Source organism: Pipistrellus kuhlii, unplaced genomic scaffold (assembly GCF_014108245.1).
Source record: "Pipistrellus kuhlii isolate mPipKuh1 unplaced genomic scaffold, mPipKuh1.p scaffold_m20_p_15, whole genome shotgun sequence".
Lineage (NCBI taxonomy): Eukaryota > Metazoa > Chordata > Mammalia > Chiroptera > Vespertilionidae > Pipistrellus > Pipistrellus kuhlii.
Window position 1 is genome coordinate 34,797,206 of NW_023425460.1, and position 19,060 is coordinate 34,816,265.

A 19,060-nucleotide genomic window follows, 5' to 3' on the forward strand; every position below is an offset into this window, starting at 1 on the left:
ATGGCACCTGAACTCCTCTTCTCCCAGGTCCCACCACCTCTGCTCCCATGCACTCATAGTGCTGGCCCTGCTCGCACCTGCTGAGGGTACAGAGTGATTGGGGCCAGCACCAGCAGTGAGTGTGAGCAGGGCTGGCACTGTCAGTGGGTGCTAGCAGCAACTGCTGCCCTGATGGCCCCTCAGGAGCATGGGGAGGTGGAGAAGCCCTCAAGGGTGATCAGGGCCAGCAGCTGCAGCTCATACTACTGAGCAATCAGAGCTGGCACCAGGCACTGGCAGCAGGTGCAAGCAGTGGCCTGGGTGTCTGCAGTGGGTGTAAGTGGGGCCAGCACTGACAGTAGATACAAGCACCTGGCAGGACCGCTGGTGAAAGAATTTTCAGTAACTATCAGAGGCTTGCCCCATGACAGCAACTGTCACCCTGTCTTAGTCTGGTACTTCTGCTCAATTGCTCTACCATCCCACTGCAGCCGAAGCCTGCCATGTTCCGTGCGCATCCCCTGGTGGTCAGAGCACATCATAGCAACTGGTTGTTCAGTTGTTCTACTGTTCAGTCTATTTGCATATTAGAGTTTTATATATATAGATTTTTAAATTTTTTATTTATTATTTATTTTTTTGCTCTCAGAGAAGAAGGGAGATGGGAAGAGAGATAGAAACATCATTGTTGAGAATAATTTTTGGGCTTACTCCTCCACACCCGCTTTGGGGGATTGAGCCTGCAACCCAGGCTTGTGCCCTCACTGGGAATTGAATTGTGACCTCCTGGTTCATAGGTAAATGCTCAATCCCTGAACCACACTGGATGGGCATGATGGGTACTCTTTAGACAGAGCTTCACTAGAAGCCTCTTTCCCTCTCACCAAAAGAGGATTACAGGGAACCCTTGTCTCCTGAAGAATAATTATCATACTAATAACTCATATTTGCACAGTACAGCTCACAAAGCAGGTCAGCTTTCTTTATTTGATTTGAATCAACAGCTCTGTGAGCTTGGCAGGGGGAGGTGTATCATTATCCAGAATAGGAAATTGGAGCAGATTCTGACAATGTAAGCTTCTCAGGCTCACACAGTAGATGTGGTAAGACTGAGTTTAGAGTGCAGCCCTCTCACAGCAAGTGCTCTCTTTTCCCCCAGGCTGCCACATGGGCCCCATCCAGAAGGCTCACAGATGGACCTGATGGGATAAGTAATTAGAGACCCAGGGAGAATTAGGAGCATTCTCAGGTGGAATAGGGACTGAACCGTCTTTGCAGTTCTGAGTGTGGTACCTCCTCTCCTCTCACTTAGGAAAGAATGTAACAAGCTCCTTTACCCCCAAGTATCACTCACCCTAAGCTTGCTGGGCATTTGGACCCCTTAGTTCAAATGCAGGGGATTCTAGAAGGCAGCAGGTTCAGGAATACTACACATGCCATGAGGACAGAGCCATTTCTCTTTTGCTCCTTTATCACCAGAATCTTATGCTGTGTGGGAATAAGGCAGAAATATTGTAGATAAATGAAAGAGAGAGGCAGAAATGAGATATAAAGATATTAGCTATTGGCATCATGTGGTAGTAAGAAGATTGGTCACACACAATGGTGTGATGAGAGAGCATGACAGAGAGAAAGCAGAGAAGTAAGAATGAATTTAGCATATTTGCAGCCCCTTGAAAACTTGGATTGCTAAAATAGGGGACAGTGTCTTGAGAATTGTGGAAAAGTGGTTGGAGGAATGTCTGTGGACCAGTACCTGAGTTTCATCATTTGGGGGTGGGAGGAAGGGGACCCACTAAAGATTCCTAATCAAGAGGCATAATTGAAACTATCTCCCATGAAAGCAGAAATAATCTTCATTGAGGTTGGGAAGGGTGTGTTTGGATCCTCTAAGAACAGACACCAGGCTGAGGTTAGACACACAGAAACATATTAGGGCCAGAGGAGATGGAGGGAAGGAAGGAAAGGGAGAGTTTCTTGCTCCCAATATTCCCTGGATTTACTTTCTCATTGTACTTACCACATGGTGCCATAAAGATCTGTTTATGCATTGGGCCCCAGCCTTGGGTAAGGAGGCTGAGAGAATGAGAACTGCTCTGGGTCTGAACAAGGGTTTTGCTGACCCAGTCATGCAGCTTTAGTAATAAAGTGAAACTCTTACTACCAACATCTCTTTCTTGTCTCTGCTGTGACTTGGCACTTTTTGGAGATTATTCCATGTCCCTGCAGGCCTGATGTTGGGAGAAAAATGTTCTGATTTTCACCTGCAGGGCGCTAGAGCGGTGTTCCAACCCGTTCCTAGCAGAGCACAGTTTTGAATTTGTCCAGAATTTCAGATAGCTTGCATATAGCCACCCATGCTTAAAAAAACAAAACATATATTAATTTTAGATAGGAGAGGGAGAGATGAAAATACCAAAGATGAGAGAGAATAATAGATTGGTTACCGCTTGGTCATCCCACACTGGTCATTGAGCTCACCACCTGGGCATGTGCCCTGATTAGGAATTGAACAATGATCTTCTGGTTCATAGGTCAATGCTCAACCACTGAGCCATGCAGGCTGGGCCTACCTGTGCTTTTACATACTAACTGAGTATGACTTTGTAGAAAAAATAAAAGAGATAAATCTATTTGTGTGTGTGTGTGTGTGTGTGTGTGTGTGTGTGTGTGTGTATTCTACAAAACAGGACTTATCTGGCACATTGTTAATCATTTGTTTGGAAGGGTGTGGATAAGTCCCTTCTTTCAGTAGCCCCTGATTTTAACAAATGAGGAAACCCTGCCCTAGCTGACTTGGCTCAGCGGATATTGCGTCAGCCTGCAGACTGAAAGATCCCAGGTTCAATTCTGGCCAAGGGCACATGCCTGGGTTGTGGGCTTGATCCCAGTAGGAGGTGTGCAGGAGGCAGCTGATCAATGATTCCGTTTCTCTCTCAGCATTGATGTTTCTATCTCCCTCTCCTCCCTTCCTCTCTGAAATTAATAAAGAAATATATTTTTAAAAATGAGGAAACTCATTGTGAGTGGGAGTGCCCAGAACCACAGAGGGACTGTGGAGAGCATCTCTGTGCATGGGATTCATACCCCTTGCTGTTGCACTCTGCTAATAGGACAAGTAGATTAGCAGAATCTGTTGTTCTATAAAGAGCCATGCCAATGATGTCTCTCTTGGCTTGGCTGTTTCTTGCCAATCCACCACTTCCCAGCACAGGACTCAGTCAGAGAGGAGACTTATGAGCTCTCTAGTAATGGCTCCACAGAAAAGTTGAATGTCCTAAAACAACTTTACCATGGACTCTCTGTGACCTGTAATGGGCCACATCCTTGCCTCTAATTTTTTTCTTAGTTTACATAAAAGAAATGGAAATGAAGCTGACCGGCCCCATGGGGTGCTGGATGAGAGTAAATATCGAAGTGAGTGTTTTGTCATCAGTTCAATGCCATAAACATGTTCAATATAATGGCTGATTATTTTTCTTTAATCGTAAATGGCTACCTAGAATGGGAAGGCCCCATCTTGGTAGCAGAAATTCATTATCTTAGAAAGTGCTTAATGGCTGCTGTGCAAATGAACTGGAGGAAGTTAAATTGTGGAATGGGATGGAGCTGAGAAAAGTGAAATGAGTTGTGCATTAAATTTAGATAAACACAATTATGTGTAACTGGATTATGACGCGTGCAGGCAGATGCCGTATATTAGGCACCTGCGTTTTGATTAAAATCGATTCAGGTGCAAGCGCTTAGCATTTTTGTAGGTATGGAGTTGTGCCTAAGCCACTGTCCAGGTTCATGAGGGGAAGGCAGGGAGATGAGATGTCTTATATCCAAGTCTCCAGCTGGAGAAGTGTAAAGGGCAGAGACCAGACCCACCAGCCAAGATCATTTCAACACGGGCTTTGTGATTTCAACTGAAATCAGGAAAGTGTCCTTGGAGTCCAGTGGAGTCCAATGACCTGCATAGTCCATGGTGGGGACAGACGCTGCTTGGTAGGTGGCAGGTGGCATCAGGGGATATTAGGGACCGGACCTGCCTGCCATAGATATATTTATGGTGCTAGCGATGGAAACACAAAATCTCTTTGAACTCTTGTGGGCAGGATGGGGCACAGCTCCTTCTACCTTTTTAGCCTATGTCTGCAAGTCAGAGTCATGTCCAGATCAAAAGCAGCCCATCCTCTGATCCCCGGGGTGGCAAAGCCAGTGAGCAGAGCCAGCCAGCTGTACCTGACCTTGAAGGAGGTCAGCTGTGGAGAATCAACTGTCAATTCCCAGGGAATTCCTGTTGGCATGTTTTTATTTCAAGTGCAAAACATCTTCAGGATTAAAATAAACGGTACCCGTTCTGGGGATGCATTAAATGAACATGTTTCCCCCCTTTCTTGATCCTATAATAACCCGTCAACTAAACGGATAGCTACTAAGCCGTCCCCTGGGTGATTTGAGATGCAGTGCATATTGTTATACACACTAACATAAGCTTCCTTTTTCTCTCCCTTTTGTTCCTCTCCTCAACCCCCTTGCAGGTCATACTTATCCTGACAAAGCTTTATGACTTCAACCTGGGGAGCGTGACTGAGAGTTCACTCTGGAGGTAAGAGGCTTAGAGATTCTTAAGGAGCCACTTGGCTGGGAGAAATGCCAGCTGAGGGGCTGGGAAGCCTGTTTGGAAGGAGCAGAAGGGAGGGGGTCCGAAGCCCTTTAATGTCTCCGATGGCCTGCACCTGTGGATTGCCTTAGCACTCTGATTATTTATTTTGGGACCGGTCACATGTTCCCTTGGCAGGGTTGTTGCTTCTATGGTCTGCAGTGTCTCATGCTTTCAGGTGAAAAAGGTGCTGTTGGAGGGGTGGGGAGCGTGCCTGACAAGGAGTGACCGTAAGGAAGGGATCCATTGTAGGACGGATATTTGTCCTGGTGCGACTGGTTTCAGTCCTTTGTGTCTGGGAGGTGCTGTCGTTTTTGAGAAGCCTGCACTTAGGAGAATAGACCCACGTGGGAATCAGGTCTGTGCAGGGACTTTCATGGTCCCGAGCTTTTGTGGGCTCCTTCCTAGACAATAATATTAAAAGACTAGAGGCCTGGTGCACAGATTCATACACTGGGGGTGGGGGTTGTCCTTCAGCTTGGCCTGTGCCTTCTCATAGTCTGGGACTTTTCACAGTCAGGGACCCTTTGCTCCTTACTCCCAGCCTGCAGCAGAAGTGGGAGAGATTCTCGCCACCACCACTGCACTCGCCAGCTGTGAGCCTTGAGCTGGCTTCTGGCTGAGTGGTGCTCCCCCTGTGGGAGCACACTGACCACCAGGGGGAAACTTCTGCATTTAGTGTTTGCCCCCAGTGGTCAGCGCTCATCATAGCGACTGGTTGTTTGGCCATTTGGTCAATTTGAATATTAGGGTTTTATTATATAGGATATATCTTATGAGTACATTGGTATGACAAATGTGTTAAAACAGTTTTTTAGCCTAAAATTGCATTTTTTTTTTTTACTTGAAAAGGACAAAAGCATTTATGCCCTAGGCTCGGTGCCCATAATGGATGATGGGTAATCCAGTCCTGATGGGATGCTGCGGCACCAGGAGAGGAAGAAGATGGCTGTGGGTGGGGTAGCACAGACAGGGCTTACATGCAGCATGAACACAGGAGTTTCTCTGGACTGGGGATGCCTGCACACTTAGCCTTCCACAGACCTCCTCCCATGCACACTCTGCTCACAGCCACACTGCCTGCCACACAGGACGACAGTGAGTCCACATTTCACGTTCCATACTTATTCTATCCATGGGACTCAAGGCCATGTATGTGTCCCGGGTACTTTGTCCTTTGTAGATACTAGGGAGGATGCTGTCCCAAACGGCCCTTCACCTGCCTGTGTCTGCATCCCAGAGCCCTGTCCTGAGGGATTCCTGGGGTCCGCAGCAGAGGAGTCTGGGCTGTGAGTATCTGCACACCTTGCTGCTGCTTCAAGTGACTTGTTTGTCTGCAGAGGACTAGCCGGGCCTCTCTCCCAGGGTAGGGGAGCAGCCACAGCATCTATTAAATGTTTAGGGGTTAATTGCTCTTATTGATCGAGCCCTGCCTCCATTTGCACAGAATGTCCAAAACCTAATTTTGCTGCTCATTGAAAATTGGCAGAGGTATAAGTAACCAGGGGCTTGTAATATGTGAAAGCGTGCCTATTTCCACTCAGGCGGGACTCCCAGAGGGTTAGAGCCTCAGACACCTTCCTAGCAGGTCCAATCGCATTGATACTGTGCTGACCCCTGAAGCCTGGCTCCTGTTCTGTCTGCTTGGTGCAAATAACAAAGCAAGTCACTCATGGTGGGGCCTGTTAGGGATTCGAAAAGCTGGTGGATATTGTGGGCTTTCCCTTTGGATAAATGCTATATAAGAATATACTTAAAATGTTTTTTTAATTGATTTTTTAGAGAGATACGAAGGGAAATGAAACATTGATGAAAAAGAAACATCATAGATCAGCTGCCTCCCACAACCCTCCCCCCACTGTCTGGGGATCAAGCCTGAAACACTGGGATGTACCCTGACCAGGAATTGAAACAGTGGCCTCCTAGTTCACGGATTGATGCTCAACCACTGAGCAACACTGACTGGGCTAAGAATATACTCTTAAAAAATTGATTGATTTTGGAGAGAGAGAGGAAGGGAGAGAGAGAAACATCTACTTGTTGTTCCACTTATTTGTGCATTCATTGGGTGATTCTTGTATGTTCCCTGACCAGGACTGAACCTGCAACCTTGGTGTATCAGGACAATGCTCTAAACAACTGTGCACCTGGCCCAGGCTAGGAACGTATTTTTGTATTGTGTTTCAGAAGGTACACGGGTCTGACAAAGCCCAGTTTAGGAATCTGGACAGAGTATGATTGAGGGAAGAAACTGCTCTCAACTTTGTGGGATTTTTACAAATTGCTGGGGCCTCTAATTATATATTGTTAGTTAGAAATATATATTGTATATATTTCAGAGAGGAAGGGAGAGGGAGAGATAGATAGAAACATCAGCTATGAGAGAAAATCATCCATCGGCTGTTCCCTGCATGCCCTATACTAGGGATTGAGCCTACAACCTGGGCATGTGCCCCAACTGGGAATCAAACCTCCTGGTTCACAGGTCGATGCTCACCACTGAGCAACACTGATTAGGCCTCTTCTCCTTTTTACTGTTTTCCCTGCTCAGCTCCTAAAGAGAGTGCCTCCCACTCCCTTTTCTATACTGAAGAAAATTCATTTTAGTTAGAGCGCAGAGCACTATGATCTTAGTAACACAGTGTGCAGAGAAAAGAAACGAAATAAAACATGCACCCATTCGGATGCATGATTTGGCCCAGCGTGCTTAACCAAGTTGGAATTGAATTTGGTGATTCTTCAATCTTCTGTGTAACAGAGAAGCCTGGAGCAGTAGCTGTCATGACAAGATGACACTCCCTGGCAGGTTACAGTGTGATACAATTATTTGCCTCATTGGATTAATAATTCAGAGATCATCTACCTCTAAACAGACAAGACTGTTTAAAAGCATTCAGCAATGTGGCAGTATCGTGTGCCCTGTGACCCTCTTTTCGGAATTCCTTGGAGCTATTATATTATTATATATGAGAGGCGATTCAAATTTTTTCTCCACCAACAGAAGGATGGCTGCATAGATTGGCCATTAGCACAACTGTCTGTTGGCATCTCTTAGTCAAATAACATTTTATATATAGGATTTCAAGCTTAGAGAATTTGTGAGGTTAGGGACTGCCTTTTTATTTTTATTTTTTTATTTTTTAAATATATTTTATTGATTTATTCACAGAGAGGAAGAGAGAGGGATAGAGAGTTAGAAACATCGATGAGAGAGAATCATCGATCGGCTGCCTCTTGCACGCCCCCCACTGGGGATGTGCCCGCAACCAGGTACATGCCCTTGCCTGGAATCAAACCCGGGACCCTTCAGCCCGCAGGCCGACGCTCTATCCACTGAGCCAAACCGGTCCCGGCTAGGGACTGCCTTTTTAAAAAGAACAAGGGTTTCGCTTTCAGCCCATAGTGTTTCAAGCTTGGGGGCTGCCCAGCAGTCAAGGGTGATATTAGGCCCCAATTCTATTGGCTTTGAAGTAAGCCTGACTTGAGGAGCAGTGGTGAGTCATGGTCAGGAGGCTCAGCGTCCATCAGTTTCCTTCTCAGCAAAGTATTTAAGTGAAGGCTCTGGGACTGATGGCCTGGGTTCAAGTTCACGCTTTTCCACTTAGCCACAGAGTGATCTTGAGTAAGTTTCTTCCCCTCTCTATGCCTCCATTTTCTTATCTGTAACAACGAGGATCATACAAGCATTGGCCTCATAAGGTGGTTATAATATTTCAGTGACACGGACTGTGTGAATTTCCTAGGAAAGTGCCTGGCATACAGTGCTATGCATGGGGCGTACTCCAGAGAATTAGTCATCATCATGTAATCCACCTGTAATTGATCAGCTTCTCCATGCTAGTTCCTTCTATTTTGTTCCTATATAACAAAGTTGAAGCTATCTTGTTCTGTCCTGTACAATAAAATATAGGAGTTGGCTTATCACTCGCCCCATTTTACAGATGAAAATATTGTGCACTTCAGAGATTAAATGACTTGCCTCATGTCATACAGCTAATAAGTGGGTCAGGGGAATGGGGAGGGCAAGGCTAAGGTCATAAGAGTAGGGGCTCCCTGATCTTGGACTCTTTACATAGTATCACGTGTCCTCTTAAATAGAAATTCTGGAGCTGGATCTAGATAAAACTTTACTTCTCGTCTTCCCCATTCCCACTGAATTACCTGATGTGCCGGCATCAAGGACTCAAAGGCCTGGCACATTTGCCCTCATTTCTGTGAAAACAGCATGTGGCATATGCTTTGGTGCCATCTTCATGCTCCTCTGCATACACAGGTGTATACCTCTGCCTCATTTGTTGACATTCACGGTCCTCAATTAAAGAGCAAGAATGACATTTATCTCTGGAAGTAGGAACTATGATAAGGCCAATTATTCTGCTGCCTGAGGTTGTTGTGTCTTTAGTTTTGAACATAAATCACAGTTGGGATTTATGTTTCTGACTGGCAAATGGCTTCTGGGACTCAGTCCTATATGTCTTAACCACTGACACTTGGACTGATAAGCACATTACTCTTCCTCCAAATAATTTGTTTAAGGAACTAATTCCTGGAGAGAGATGAGCTAGCAAGCAATTGTCCAGATCCCATCTGTCCATCCCAAGCGCTACTCTCTAGCAAAGGTCCCAGGGTAGTCAGTGTATGATCGGGAATTTTCCTGTGGATTTCCTGTCGGATTAGGGATCCTCCTGGGGCTGGATGCATTTGCAGTTGTGGAGGCATAAGAACAGGAATCTTTTGCAATGAATTGTCTCTCTCTATTCCTATTTCACCTCCATTCTTATCTGTCTTCCTCCTTTCCATTTCTTTCACTCCCAGCCTAGCAACATGGAAGACATTATTCTCTTGATGAGCAACCAGGATTTTGTATGTCTGGCCTCAGGGCCATTTTTCTGTATGCTGGGCCTCAGGGCCTGCAGAGCAAGGGGCTCCTGGTCAAGGTATATATGGAATTTGCCACTTCCCAGGCACATCCTCCTAGACACTTTCCCTGACCCTCCTCTGCTCGCTGCTAATGTCACATCCTACAGTGTGCAGTGATTTGTTCCTAGCCTGGGAACTTCTCAAGAGCAGGGGACACGTGTCTTTCTGATATCCAGATCTACAAAGCCTATCCCTTGGGCGACATTAAATAAAGGCTTGGACAACTGAGCTGACATTCCAATAGCCCCAAACCAATCCCAGCCCAGGCCTGCCTTGCCCTGTCGCTTTCTCTGTATTGAGTTGTCTCATCCTCCTGTCACTGGGGAGTCCCATGACTTTTCATCTGCTTTGCAAGCTGTTGTCTGGATCATTTATTTCCTCCCCTAATTGTTCTGTCAGTGACCTTTCTGAGGATGCTGGTTTGTTTTTTTCTAAATAGGAATTGGAGACCTTTTGGATTTATTAATTTTTTGTTTGCCAAGAAAACCCTGATAATAATTGCGAAGACTTCCCAGAAGTTATTAGTTTACAAATTTTAATGACACTCATGATTTATTTATGTGCTTCCCTCCCTCTCCAGCTGCTCTCCCCAATTCCTTGGTGGAATTCCTGCTGAATCTGAGTGAATTAATGGAAACAAAACAGCAGATTGGAATGACATTTTTTTTTTTTTTTTTTTTTTTGGCTAGGCTGTTAATTAAAAGCTTTCCATCCTATTCGTTAGTCTCTTCATATGTGAGGTTCTGAAGGCTGGGCTGGTACAGGCTGTGAAATCCTCCCTCTGGAATGGGGGCTTTCTATTTGCTTTCAGTGCTAATAAATCTGGCGTAGATTCCTGAATGGGTCAGTGAGCATCCAATTGAACAGATATTAATCGAGCATCCATATGTAAGCAGCCCTGCACTCTCTGCTGGGGATGCAGAATAAGCATGTCCTGATTACTATCCTCAAGGTAGGTTTCGTTTGGCTGACAGATAAGATTAATGTACATAGGAAACCACATCAGACATAAGCAAGAATACATATGCAGTGCATTCTGTGAGGAGTGGTCCTTCTGTGGAAATGCTAATATATATAATCACCACACCGCATTCCACAAAGGATGCAAAGTAATTTTAGTAATGAACAGAGGACTGATCAATGTGCACACATTATTTTGCTGTTTAATATAAAACATTTTCTTTTCCCATTAGGATGGGAAACTCCTAAAAGGAAACATGGTCTCACATATTAGTAGTTTCTGTAGGTCTCAAAAACACCTGGCAACAGATGGGACAGAGTATGTGGAGTGGTTAAAGCAGTGGTTTTTGGATTAAGTAGTCTGGGTTGGAATCTCAGGTTTATTGCTTGCTAGCTGTCCCACCTTGAACAAGGTTTTCGTTTGTCCAAGCCCCATGTACTTATCCATATAATGAGATGACAATGAGACCTAGCTCACAAAAGCTTCTGGAGGATTCAGTGAGATTATGCATGGAATGCAAAATGCCTGCAATCTAGTCATCACTTAAGAATTAGTATGGTATTTATCGTAGGCCCATACCCTCCTAGCCCAGCAGCTTCCACCAGACTCTGGGTCATAACAGTGCTGATACCTTTAGAGCACATGTGTCAAACACAAGGCCCGCGGGCCAAATCCGTCCCGCCAGGCCTTGCAATGTGGCCCGCACCGCGCTGTCATCACTGCACTCCGCTGCATTTCCATCACAATGACAGTTTATGACTGTTCAGTAAACCATTCGGCCCGCAATTTAGGCTGGATTTTAGATTTTGGCCTCTTCTCTGATTGAGTTCGACACCCCTACTTTAGAGGGTAGGTGCAGAACTCATCTAGAATCTGAAGCACATAATGCCTGGGAATGTACATTGCTATGGAGGGCACACTAGAGGCTTCTCCTTGAGACACTGTCTGTGCTTGGCAAAAGGGAAACATTAATATATCTCTTGGTTTTCCCATACCAAATGAAGATAATGATGATTTTGGCTACAGATGCAAAACATAATCCAATTTAAGTTCTCCTAACATAGTGCTGAGTTAACTCCTTCGTTACTGGTGATTTTATTTTTAATGCAACTATTAGGGAATCTAAGACTATTGAAGAGTTTTGTTACCTCTCAAGTAATTAACATGGAAGGCAGGGTGGGGTCATGCATGGTTCTGCAACTTGGCATATCCTAAGAATTGCTTGTGGAATGTGTTAAAAAACAACACCTAGATTTTTAAGGTTGGGGGTTAGGATGTATAATCTTAAAAGCTCAAGGGTGGATTCTTATCTTCAGGTAGGATTGGGAACTACAGAGTTCAGAGGAAGCTTGGGTTCTAAGCCCATCTCAATTGCTAATGAATAGGCTTACTCCTGCCATTCTTCTGTTTCCTCATAAAAAAAAAAAAATTAAAATAAATGTTCTCACAAGTCTCTTTCAACTCCAAATCCACAGACTCTACCAACTTGGGAAGTCCAACAGGAAGCATGTGCATTAGAATTTAGGGTACCCAATGGATAATAGCCCCACTCCTGACCACAGCCAACCTTCCTAAAAATCAGTGTCAACAACATGGACACATCTGGCAAGGTGCTGTTCGCTGATAGATGGTGGTTGGTAGCAGGTGTTAGCCAGAATACCTGTCCAAACTGCTTAATTTAAAGTTATTAAAGATAGGGAACATCACTCAGTCTATGAAAGTCTTTGTTCTCAAAAATAGAACAAGAAAGGAATTTGCCCCCGACATCTTCCTTTGCTGGAGAAGAGAGAAACGAGGATGCCGGAGAAGCACATCTGGATGACAGATCTGATGCTTTCCTATTTATTATGGGAGAGGGAGTTCTCTTTATGACTTAGTCCTTTTCTTCCACTAGGGAGGCCCCAGACATGTATCCACTTTGATTTTTTGCCCAGTGGATGAGAGAATATAACACTCTTGTGGGGATCATTTCTGTTGATTACTTTATGTTTTCTTTCCTCCAAATGCAGCGCCATTTTATCACAATCATAAATTACCCCACCATGTGGAGAAGGGGTTTGAAATCCTGCCTACCCCTTTCCACAGCCTGAGCTCCCTCTCATTTGCACACCAGTAGATTCATTAGCCTCCCAATGAAGTTAATAAGTCAATAGGATCAGACAGTCCTTCTAAAATAACATTTATTAATGAATTCGGTTTCCCACCCTCTAAGGTAAGCCTTAATTTATTTTCCTGCCAGATGTCCATGTGTGTAAAACTATGCTAGGTGAGCCATTGAAGTGTGATTTGAAGCCAAGGGGGAAAAAAAAAAAAGGAAAATTTTTATTTCACCCAGAGCCTATCTATTTCCAAGTTTATAGGAGAGTAGAGTTTTACACACTCCATCCCTGCTTATATATATAATGACTATAAAGATTAGGTAGTTGAGCTTTCATAGTTACTTTCTCATCATTTGGTGGCCAATTACCTTATTGGACATACTAGTAGACTGTAAATGCCTTTAGGAGAATTCTGGCAGCTTCCCTGCAAAGACCACTGCCCTAGACATTATTGGAGGAGCAATAAACTGGTAAAAGGCCTCTTCTCTCTGTCATATGTCTGGGAGGCCCTTTGTAGGAGTCACTGAACTAAAGAAAGGAAGCATGTTACATCTTGCTGTTGCTTCTAACTGTTTTCTACCCAAGTAAAAGCTAAAGTCAAGTCTTGCCCTAGCAGGTTTGACTCAGTGGGTAGAGTGTCAGCGTGTGGACTAAGGGTCCCTCGTTTGATTCTGGTCAAGGGTTTGTGCTTTGGTTGCGGGCTCCAGCCCTGTTTGGGATGTGTGCGGGAGTTAGCCAATTGATATATCTCTATCTAATAGATGTGTCTGCCCTCCCTTCCACTCTCTCTAAAATATCAATGGAAAAATAGTCTGAGATGAGGATTAACAACAACAAAAAGCTAAAGTCAACTCTTAAAATGCAATCCATAGTTTATCTTTTACAAGCTTCCCCTTGCATTGATACTAATGTCTTAAATGGGTATCATACTTATTGTCCTCATGAACACATACCCATCTCATATTTCTGGGAGGAGTGTAAGTCTTGTATAATCGAATATTCCATTTTACAGGTGGATAAACTAAGGTTTTGAGTGGGTTGATGGTCAGTGATTTCAGATCTGGACGTAGATCTAGGTTTCCTGATTCTCAGCAACCCTATGCTTGTGCTGTTACATTACTAATCCCTCTTTCCTGGCCTTTCTAGCTTGGCAACTATTTATAGTTCATGACATCTCTCTCTAAGAGGCTCCTTTGGAGACAAGGAAACAGTGTCCTTGGTATCTGTCCATGTGATTTAAAAAATATGTATTTTTAATTAATTTCAGGGAGAAAGAGAGAGAGAGAGAACCATCAATGATGAGAGCGAATTATTGATTGGCTACCTCCTGCACACCCCACTCTGGGGATCAATCCTAGAACCTGAGCAATGTGCCCTTGACCGGAATCGAACCTGGGACCCTTCAGTCCAAAGGCTGATGCTCTATCCTCTGAGCCAAAACAGCTAGGGCAGTTGGTGTGATTTTTAATTCTGGTAGACCATGAGAATCTGCTAGGAAATATAAGAAAAGCCAGTTTCCTGGACCTTTTCCAAATCTACTGAATCAATTTCTGGGGTCAAGATCTAAGAACTTGGAGATTTAAAGAACTCCTCACTTGATTCCGATGTAAGCACTAATCTAAGAGATTTCATGGCTATCTCTGTTTCTGAAAGGTCCATGAAAACTTGTTTTGGGGAATCTTGCCCTCAGCAAAGCATCTTTTCCTTTTACCCCATTTGCTTCTTTCTGGCTGGCTCAGAATGACACAAATTCATTCATGCAAAAATCCATAGTTGCGCCCTTATCTTTATGAATGACAACCATAAAGGCTAATAATTGGAATGAACTCTGCAACTTACTAATTAGTTCACATTCTGTCAGCTTCACCCTTCCTTAATTGGGCAATTAACATTGATTTTAGAGACTGGTGACACAAGAGAGTGGTTATAGGTGCTATTCTCCATGGAGCTGTGGTTGAGACAAACCTTATGGAGGTGCATGGCTGCTGGGAATCTAGGCTCCTGGGCAATCAGAGAACATAACCAATGCAGAATGGTTTCCAGGTGACATTGGGAGGTTTTAGAGTCATAATTTTTGGTTACAACCAGCAAAAATCACACTAACATAGGCAAGATATAAGATTTGTTGGAAGGATTCTGCAATGGCTTAACATTTGGATAAAAAGATCATGATTAAACTCTAGAACTGACAAAATCTTAGGCCTCTCCAGAAACCATGGAGTGGGATGTCATGGCTTGTATGCCATTATATGTGACTACCTTCTCTATGATTTAAGTTCCTGAGAGAGAACTGAGGGACTATTTAAGTTAAGTAGTCACAGCTTTAACTGTGTTCAGGGATGAGAATTTCCTGGCCTACGCTGGCTGGCTTGTTTGTTCATTCCTCTGCAGAGGGAGACTGAGTCTACCAGAGACACCTAGGAATGGGCTCTGGGAATTCCTGACCAGTAGCCTTCACAGATATCACAAGTCTTCTCATGTATTCTTATGTAAAGGTGACTTATACTTAAAATATGCAAATTTTTAATGAACATCCATTTACTTGCACTGTTGATTTAAAAGATTGTCATTTATTACCTGTCAGGATGTGCTAGAAGGTTTACTCATAAACATATCACTTACAACAACCTTGAAAGGATTTTATCCTCCCTGCGGTGCTGACAGCCAGCAGATAATGGGGATTAAGTTTGATCTTCGGTCTGTAAACTTCCAAGTCCATGCTTGTTGCACTTGGCCATGCTCCCTCCCCAGATAGTTTAAATCCAGGGTTGGGTAGTGAGCACTTTCTCAATCCATAGAAGGTCCTGATGACTATTTGATTATTTTCTCTTTATCTTTTCATACCTATTATAGGTATTCCATTGTGGTTACCATGAGGTTTGCATAGAAAATATTTATAAAGCCTATTTTAAGCTGATAACAACTTAACTTCAATTTAAAATCTCTATACTTTTACTCTTTGCCCCTATACTTTATGTCATTGATGTAAGAACTACTTCTAAATATATATTATTTATGTATTAACAACTTCTATGCTTATAATTATTTAAATACTTTTGTCTTTTAACTATTATACTCGGCTTAAAAATGACGTATATATCACCATTACAGCATTGCATTATTCTGTATTTGTCTATAGATTTACCCTTACCAGTGAGATTTATACTTTCATACTTATGACATATTTATATTGAGGCTTTCAGTACATGAACATTGTACACATCTTCATTTGTTTAAGTCTTTGATTTTTTTTCATCAGCATTTTGTAATTTTTACCATATAAAAGCAGTATATGTTTTGCTAACTGTGTACTTAGGTACTTCATTTCCTTTGGAATGATTATATAAGATATTGTGTTCTAAATTACAGTTTCCACAAGATCATTGTTAATGAATAGAAACAGAAATGTGCTTGACCTTGGTCAACTCATTTGGTGTTTGCTTTTGAATACTTACTTTGGACTCAGTGCTGTGTTATGTGCCTTCTATGTATCATGGAACAGAGTGAAGTTTTCCAATGAGGCCAATTTATTTAATGAAACTAGCTACATGTGATATCGGTGCTAAGCACTGTGGACCATGCAAGGATATAGATGAGATTTTCCATTTTTAGGAACTTGGGGAAGAGGGGAGGCTTTACATAAAGACACTGGAGGGAAAGAAAGAGGGGAAAAGGGAAGGGAAAGAGAAAGATACATAGAATACAAACCTTGCACACTATGTTATGGTATAAAATAAATATCATAGAAAGGCTTTGACTGGTAATGTAAGGGAATGGCATGCTAGATAAATTGTTAGATTACAGTCCAGGAGGAGAGAATGACCAGGAAAAGTTTGGAGAATTATTGAGAATTGAAATGTGAATGCAGTAGAGGGAAGGTGGCCATGGAGGAGGCTGGACAGGACGTGAAAATCACTTTGGGGCAGACTTTGATGCCCAATTGAGTAGTTAAAAACCTTTCTGTGGGGTAGAGCGGAAAGAGAAAAGGTTTGTGAACAACAATTCTAAGATAATAACTATGTTTTAGAAATATATGTTTAGAAAGACTGATTTAGTGTGGGGTACAATTGTATGGGGGAGGGAGGTCAGTTATGAGACTACTATGACATTCTTATTGTTTTTCCTATATATCTATCTATATCTATATCTATCTATCTATCTATCTATCATCTATCTATCTATCATCTATCTATTATCTATCTATCTATCTATCTATCTATCTATCTATCTATCTATCTATCATCTATTATCTATCTATCTATCTACCCTGTTTCCCCGAAAATAAGACAGTGTCTTATATTAATTTTTTCTCCCAAAGTTGCACTAGGTCTTATTTTCAGGGGCTGTCTTATCTTTTCATGTGCTAGGTCTTATTTTCGGAGGATGTCTTATTTTCGGGGAAACACGGTATCTATGTGTTTGTGTGCTTATCTATCTTCCTGCCCTTATAGAATGTACAAGTATCTGAAGTTTAATGGGCCAGGAATGAGGAGGACAGGAAGCCTAAGGTCAAGGCCCCCTTGTTTGAGGGAAACCATATACTTCCTTCTAAATCTCTAGGCTTTCAGGTGTCTAAACGTGAATTTTATACCATGGGAGTTAAGGTGTGATGACTGGGTCATGGAGTCAGATGGTGATGGGTTATTAGGGACCATGCTTCATTGGCTTACTATATTCAGACTGTAGCATTCTGAAAGCTTGGGTGAGAGGATGAAGGAAGTGGCTTGCCTTATTAGCTTATTTTCTCTTCATTCTTCAACATGTGCTCAGTGTCAAGATATGGGAGACAGGGCAGTAATAATGGAGGCCGAGGAATTTGGAATTGGATCTAATTCAGATTTGCTTTGAAAGTTTGGTACCTTATATTGGCATTCTTTAAATGCATTTGGCTGGATTCCTTCAGACTTGAAAATTGAGATAGTGTACAAGATTTTGTTTTCCCAAAAGGAAGAAACAATGAGTTTTTAAGCTTTTTAAGTTTTTAAAAATCTTTTTTATGGAGTAATTTTACTAATAAAAGTAATTTTTCCAAGCTTGGAAATGAAGAGTACTATAAAAATAATAGCCACCATCTTTAATTGGATTTAAATTATTTTTAAATTTCAGCATATGTGCACCTATACATTTTAACCTATATATTTTACATACTTAAAATCCTCTTCTATAACTCATATTGTTTATTTTCATATAGCCTTTGACCAAGCATTTTTCAATGTTATTCAAAATGTTTCGCAAACATAATTTTAAGGTTCACATAATAGCCTTGTATTGCTGGTCTGTAATTTACTTAACTATCTTTGTTCCTTTATTTTTGAAGATTTAGATTGTTTTACAGTTTTTCACCATTTAAAAATGTATTGAATATCTAGACATATAAGTTTTATTTGGTCTACATTTTAGATTATTTCCTTAGGACAGACTCTAGAAAAGAAAGTTGAAGACATTTACTATACATTTTCAAGTTGGTTATGAGAAAGGTGCATTTCTGAAACTCCTTACTGGATTAAAAACTTCTGATTTTAAAAGATTTAGAAAGTTGATGCAGTTTGTGGTATATGTATATGTGTGTGTGTAGTTTATGCATATTACAGATATCTATTTACATGCTTTAGGGTCATTAGTATGCCTACAATTGTATTGAATTATTGGTTAAGACTTGGGCAATGAGGCCCTTGAAAATGATGTGTCCCCAGACTCCATGGAGAACATGCATGTCTCCAGCTAACTGAGACTATCCAGGCCCATCTGAATGGATAACATAAAAATAATAGCAGTCCCATCAGTGATAACAGTTGATCAGATTGTGTTCCAGGTACTGATGAAAGTGTTTTACATCTGCTTAATCCAGCCTGATAGTAAGCCAGTTAGGGAATACTGCTGTCACCTGCATTTTGTAGCTGAGGAATCTGAGGACAGTTGTTTTAAATAGTTTGTGCTTTACTTTGGACACATGGGAGACAATTAAAAGGCTTTAAGCAGGGGCATGGAATTTTGAAAGACTTACTAGTATTTCCCTTTAATTTTTTATCACTCGTTTTGTATTTTTGTGAATAGGACATTTCCCTGCCCCATTTGTCTGCTTGCAATTCCTAATGTGCGTTTTCTTTTAATGCATTTTGTATGTTTATCTATGGGTGACCTGCTTTCCTTATCATTTTGTTCATGTTTTTAAAATAGAACATGCAAACTGAAAGCATTGTTGAATCTGATACCAGTATCTCCCTCATTCTGTTTTATCCTGTTATCATAGTTCATTTTCATAAAGGAGTTTTACATTTTGTAACTAATCAAATCTGTTCATCTTTATTTAGAAAATCCACATTCCTTCTTAGTTTTATTTGTTAAGATTGAAAAACTCTCACCTTTTTAATTCGTTTTTATGCAGCAGTAAATCCATCTCTTAGATGGGAAATGCGTGATAAAAATTGTTGAATAAGCAGTGGCATTCATTTG

At 42.1% G+C, this 19,060-nt stretch overlaps 1 protein-coding gene across 2 annotated transcripts in view; it reads left to right on the top strand.

Annotated features, from left to right (window-relative positions):
• The window catches only part of SORCS3 (sortilin related VPS10 domain containing receptor 3), a 481,307-nt gene that overhangs the window by 142,334 nt on the left and 319,913 nt on the right, over positions 1–19,060 (top strand). For both annotated transcript variants that reach the window (XM_036438956.2, XM_036438955.2), the window contains exon 2: positions 4,506–4,573. In XM_036438956.2, the coding sequence (XP_036294849.1) occupies positions 4,506–4,573 (68 nt within the window). The remainder of the gene's footprint in view (positions 1–4,505; positions 4,574–19,060) is intronic.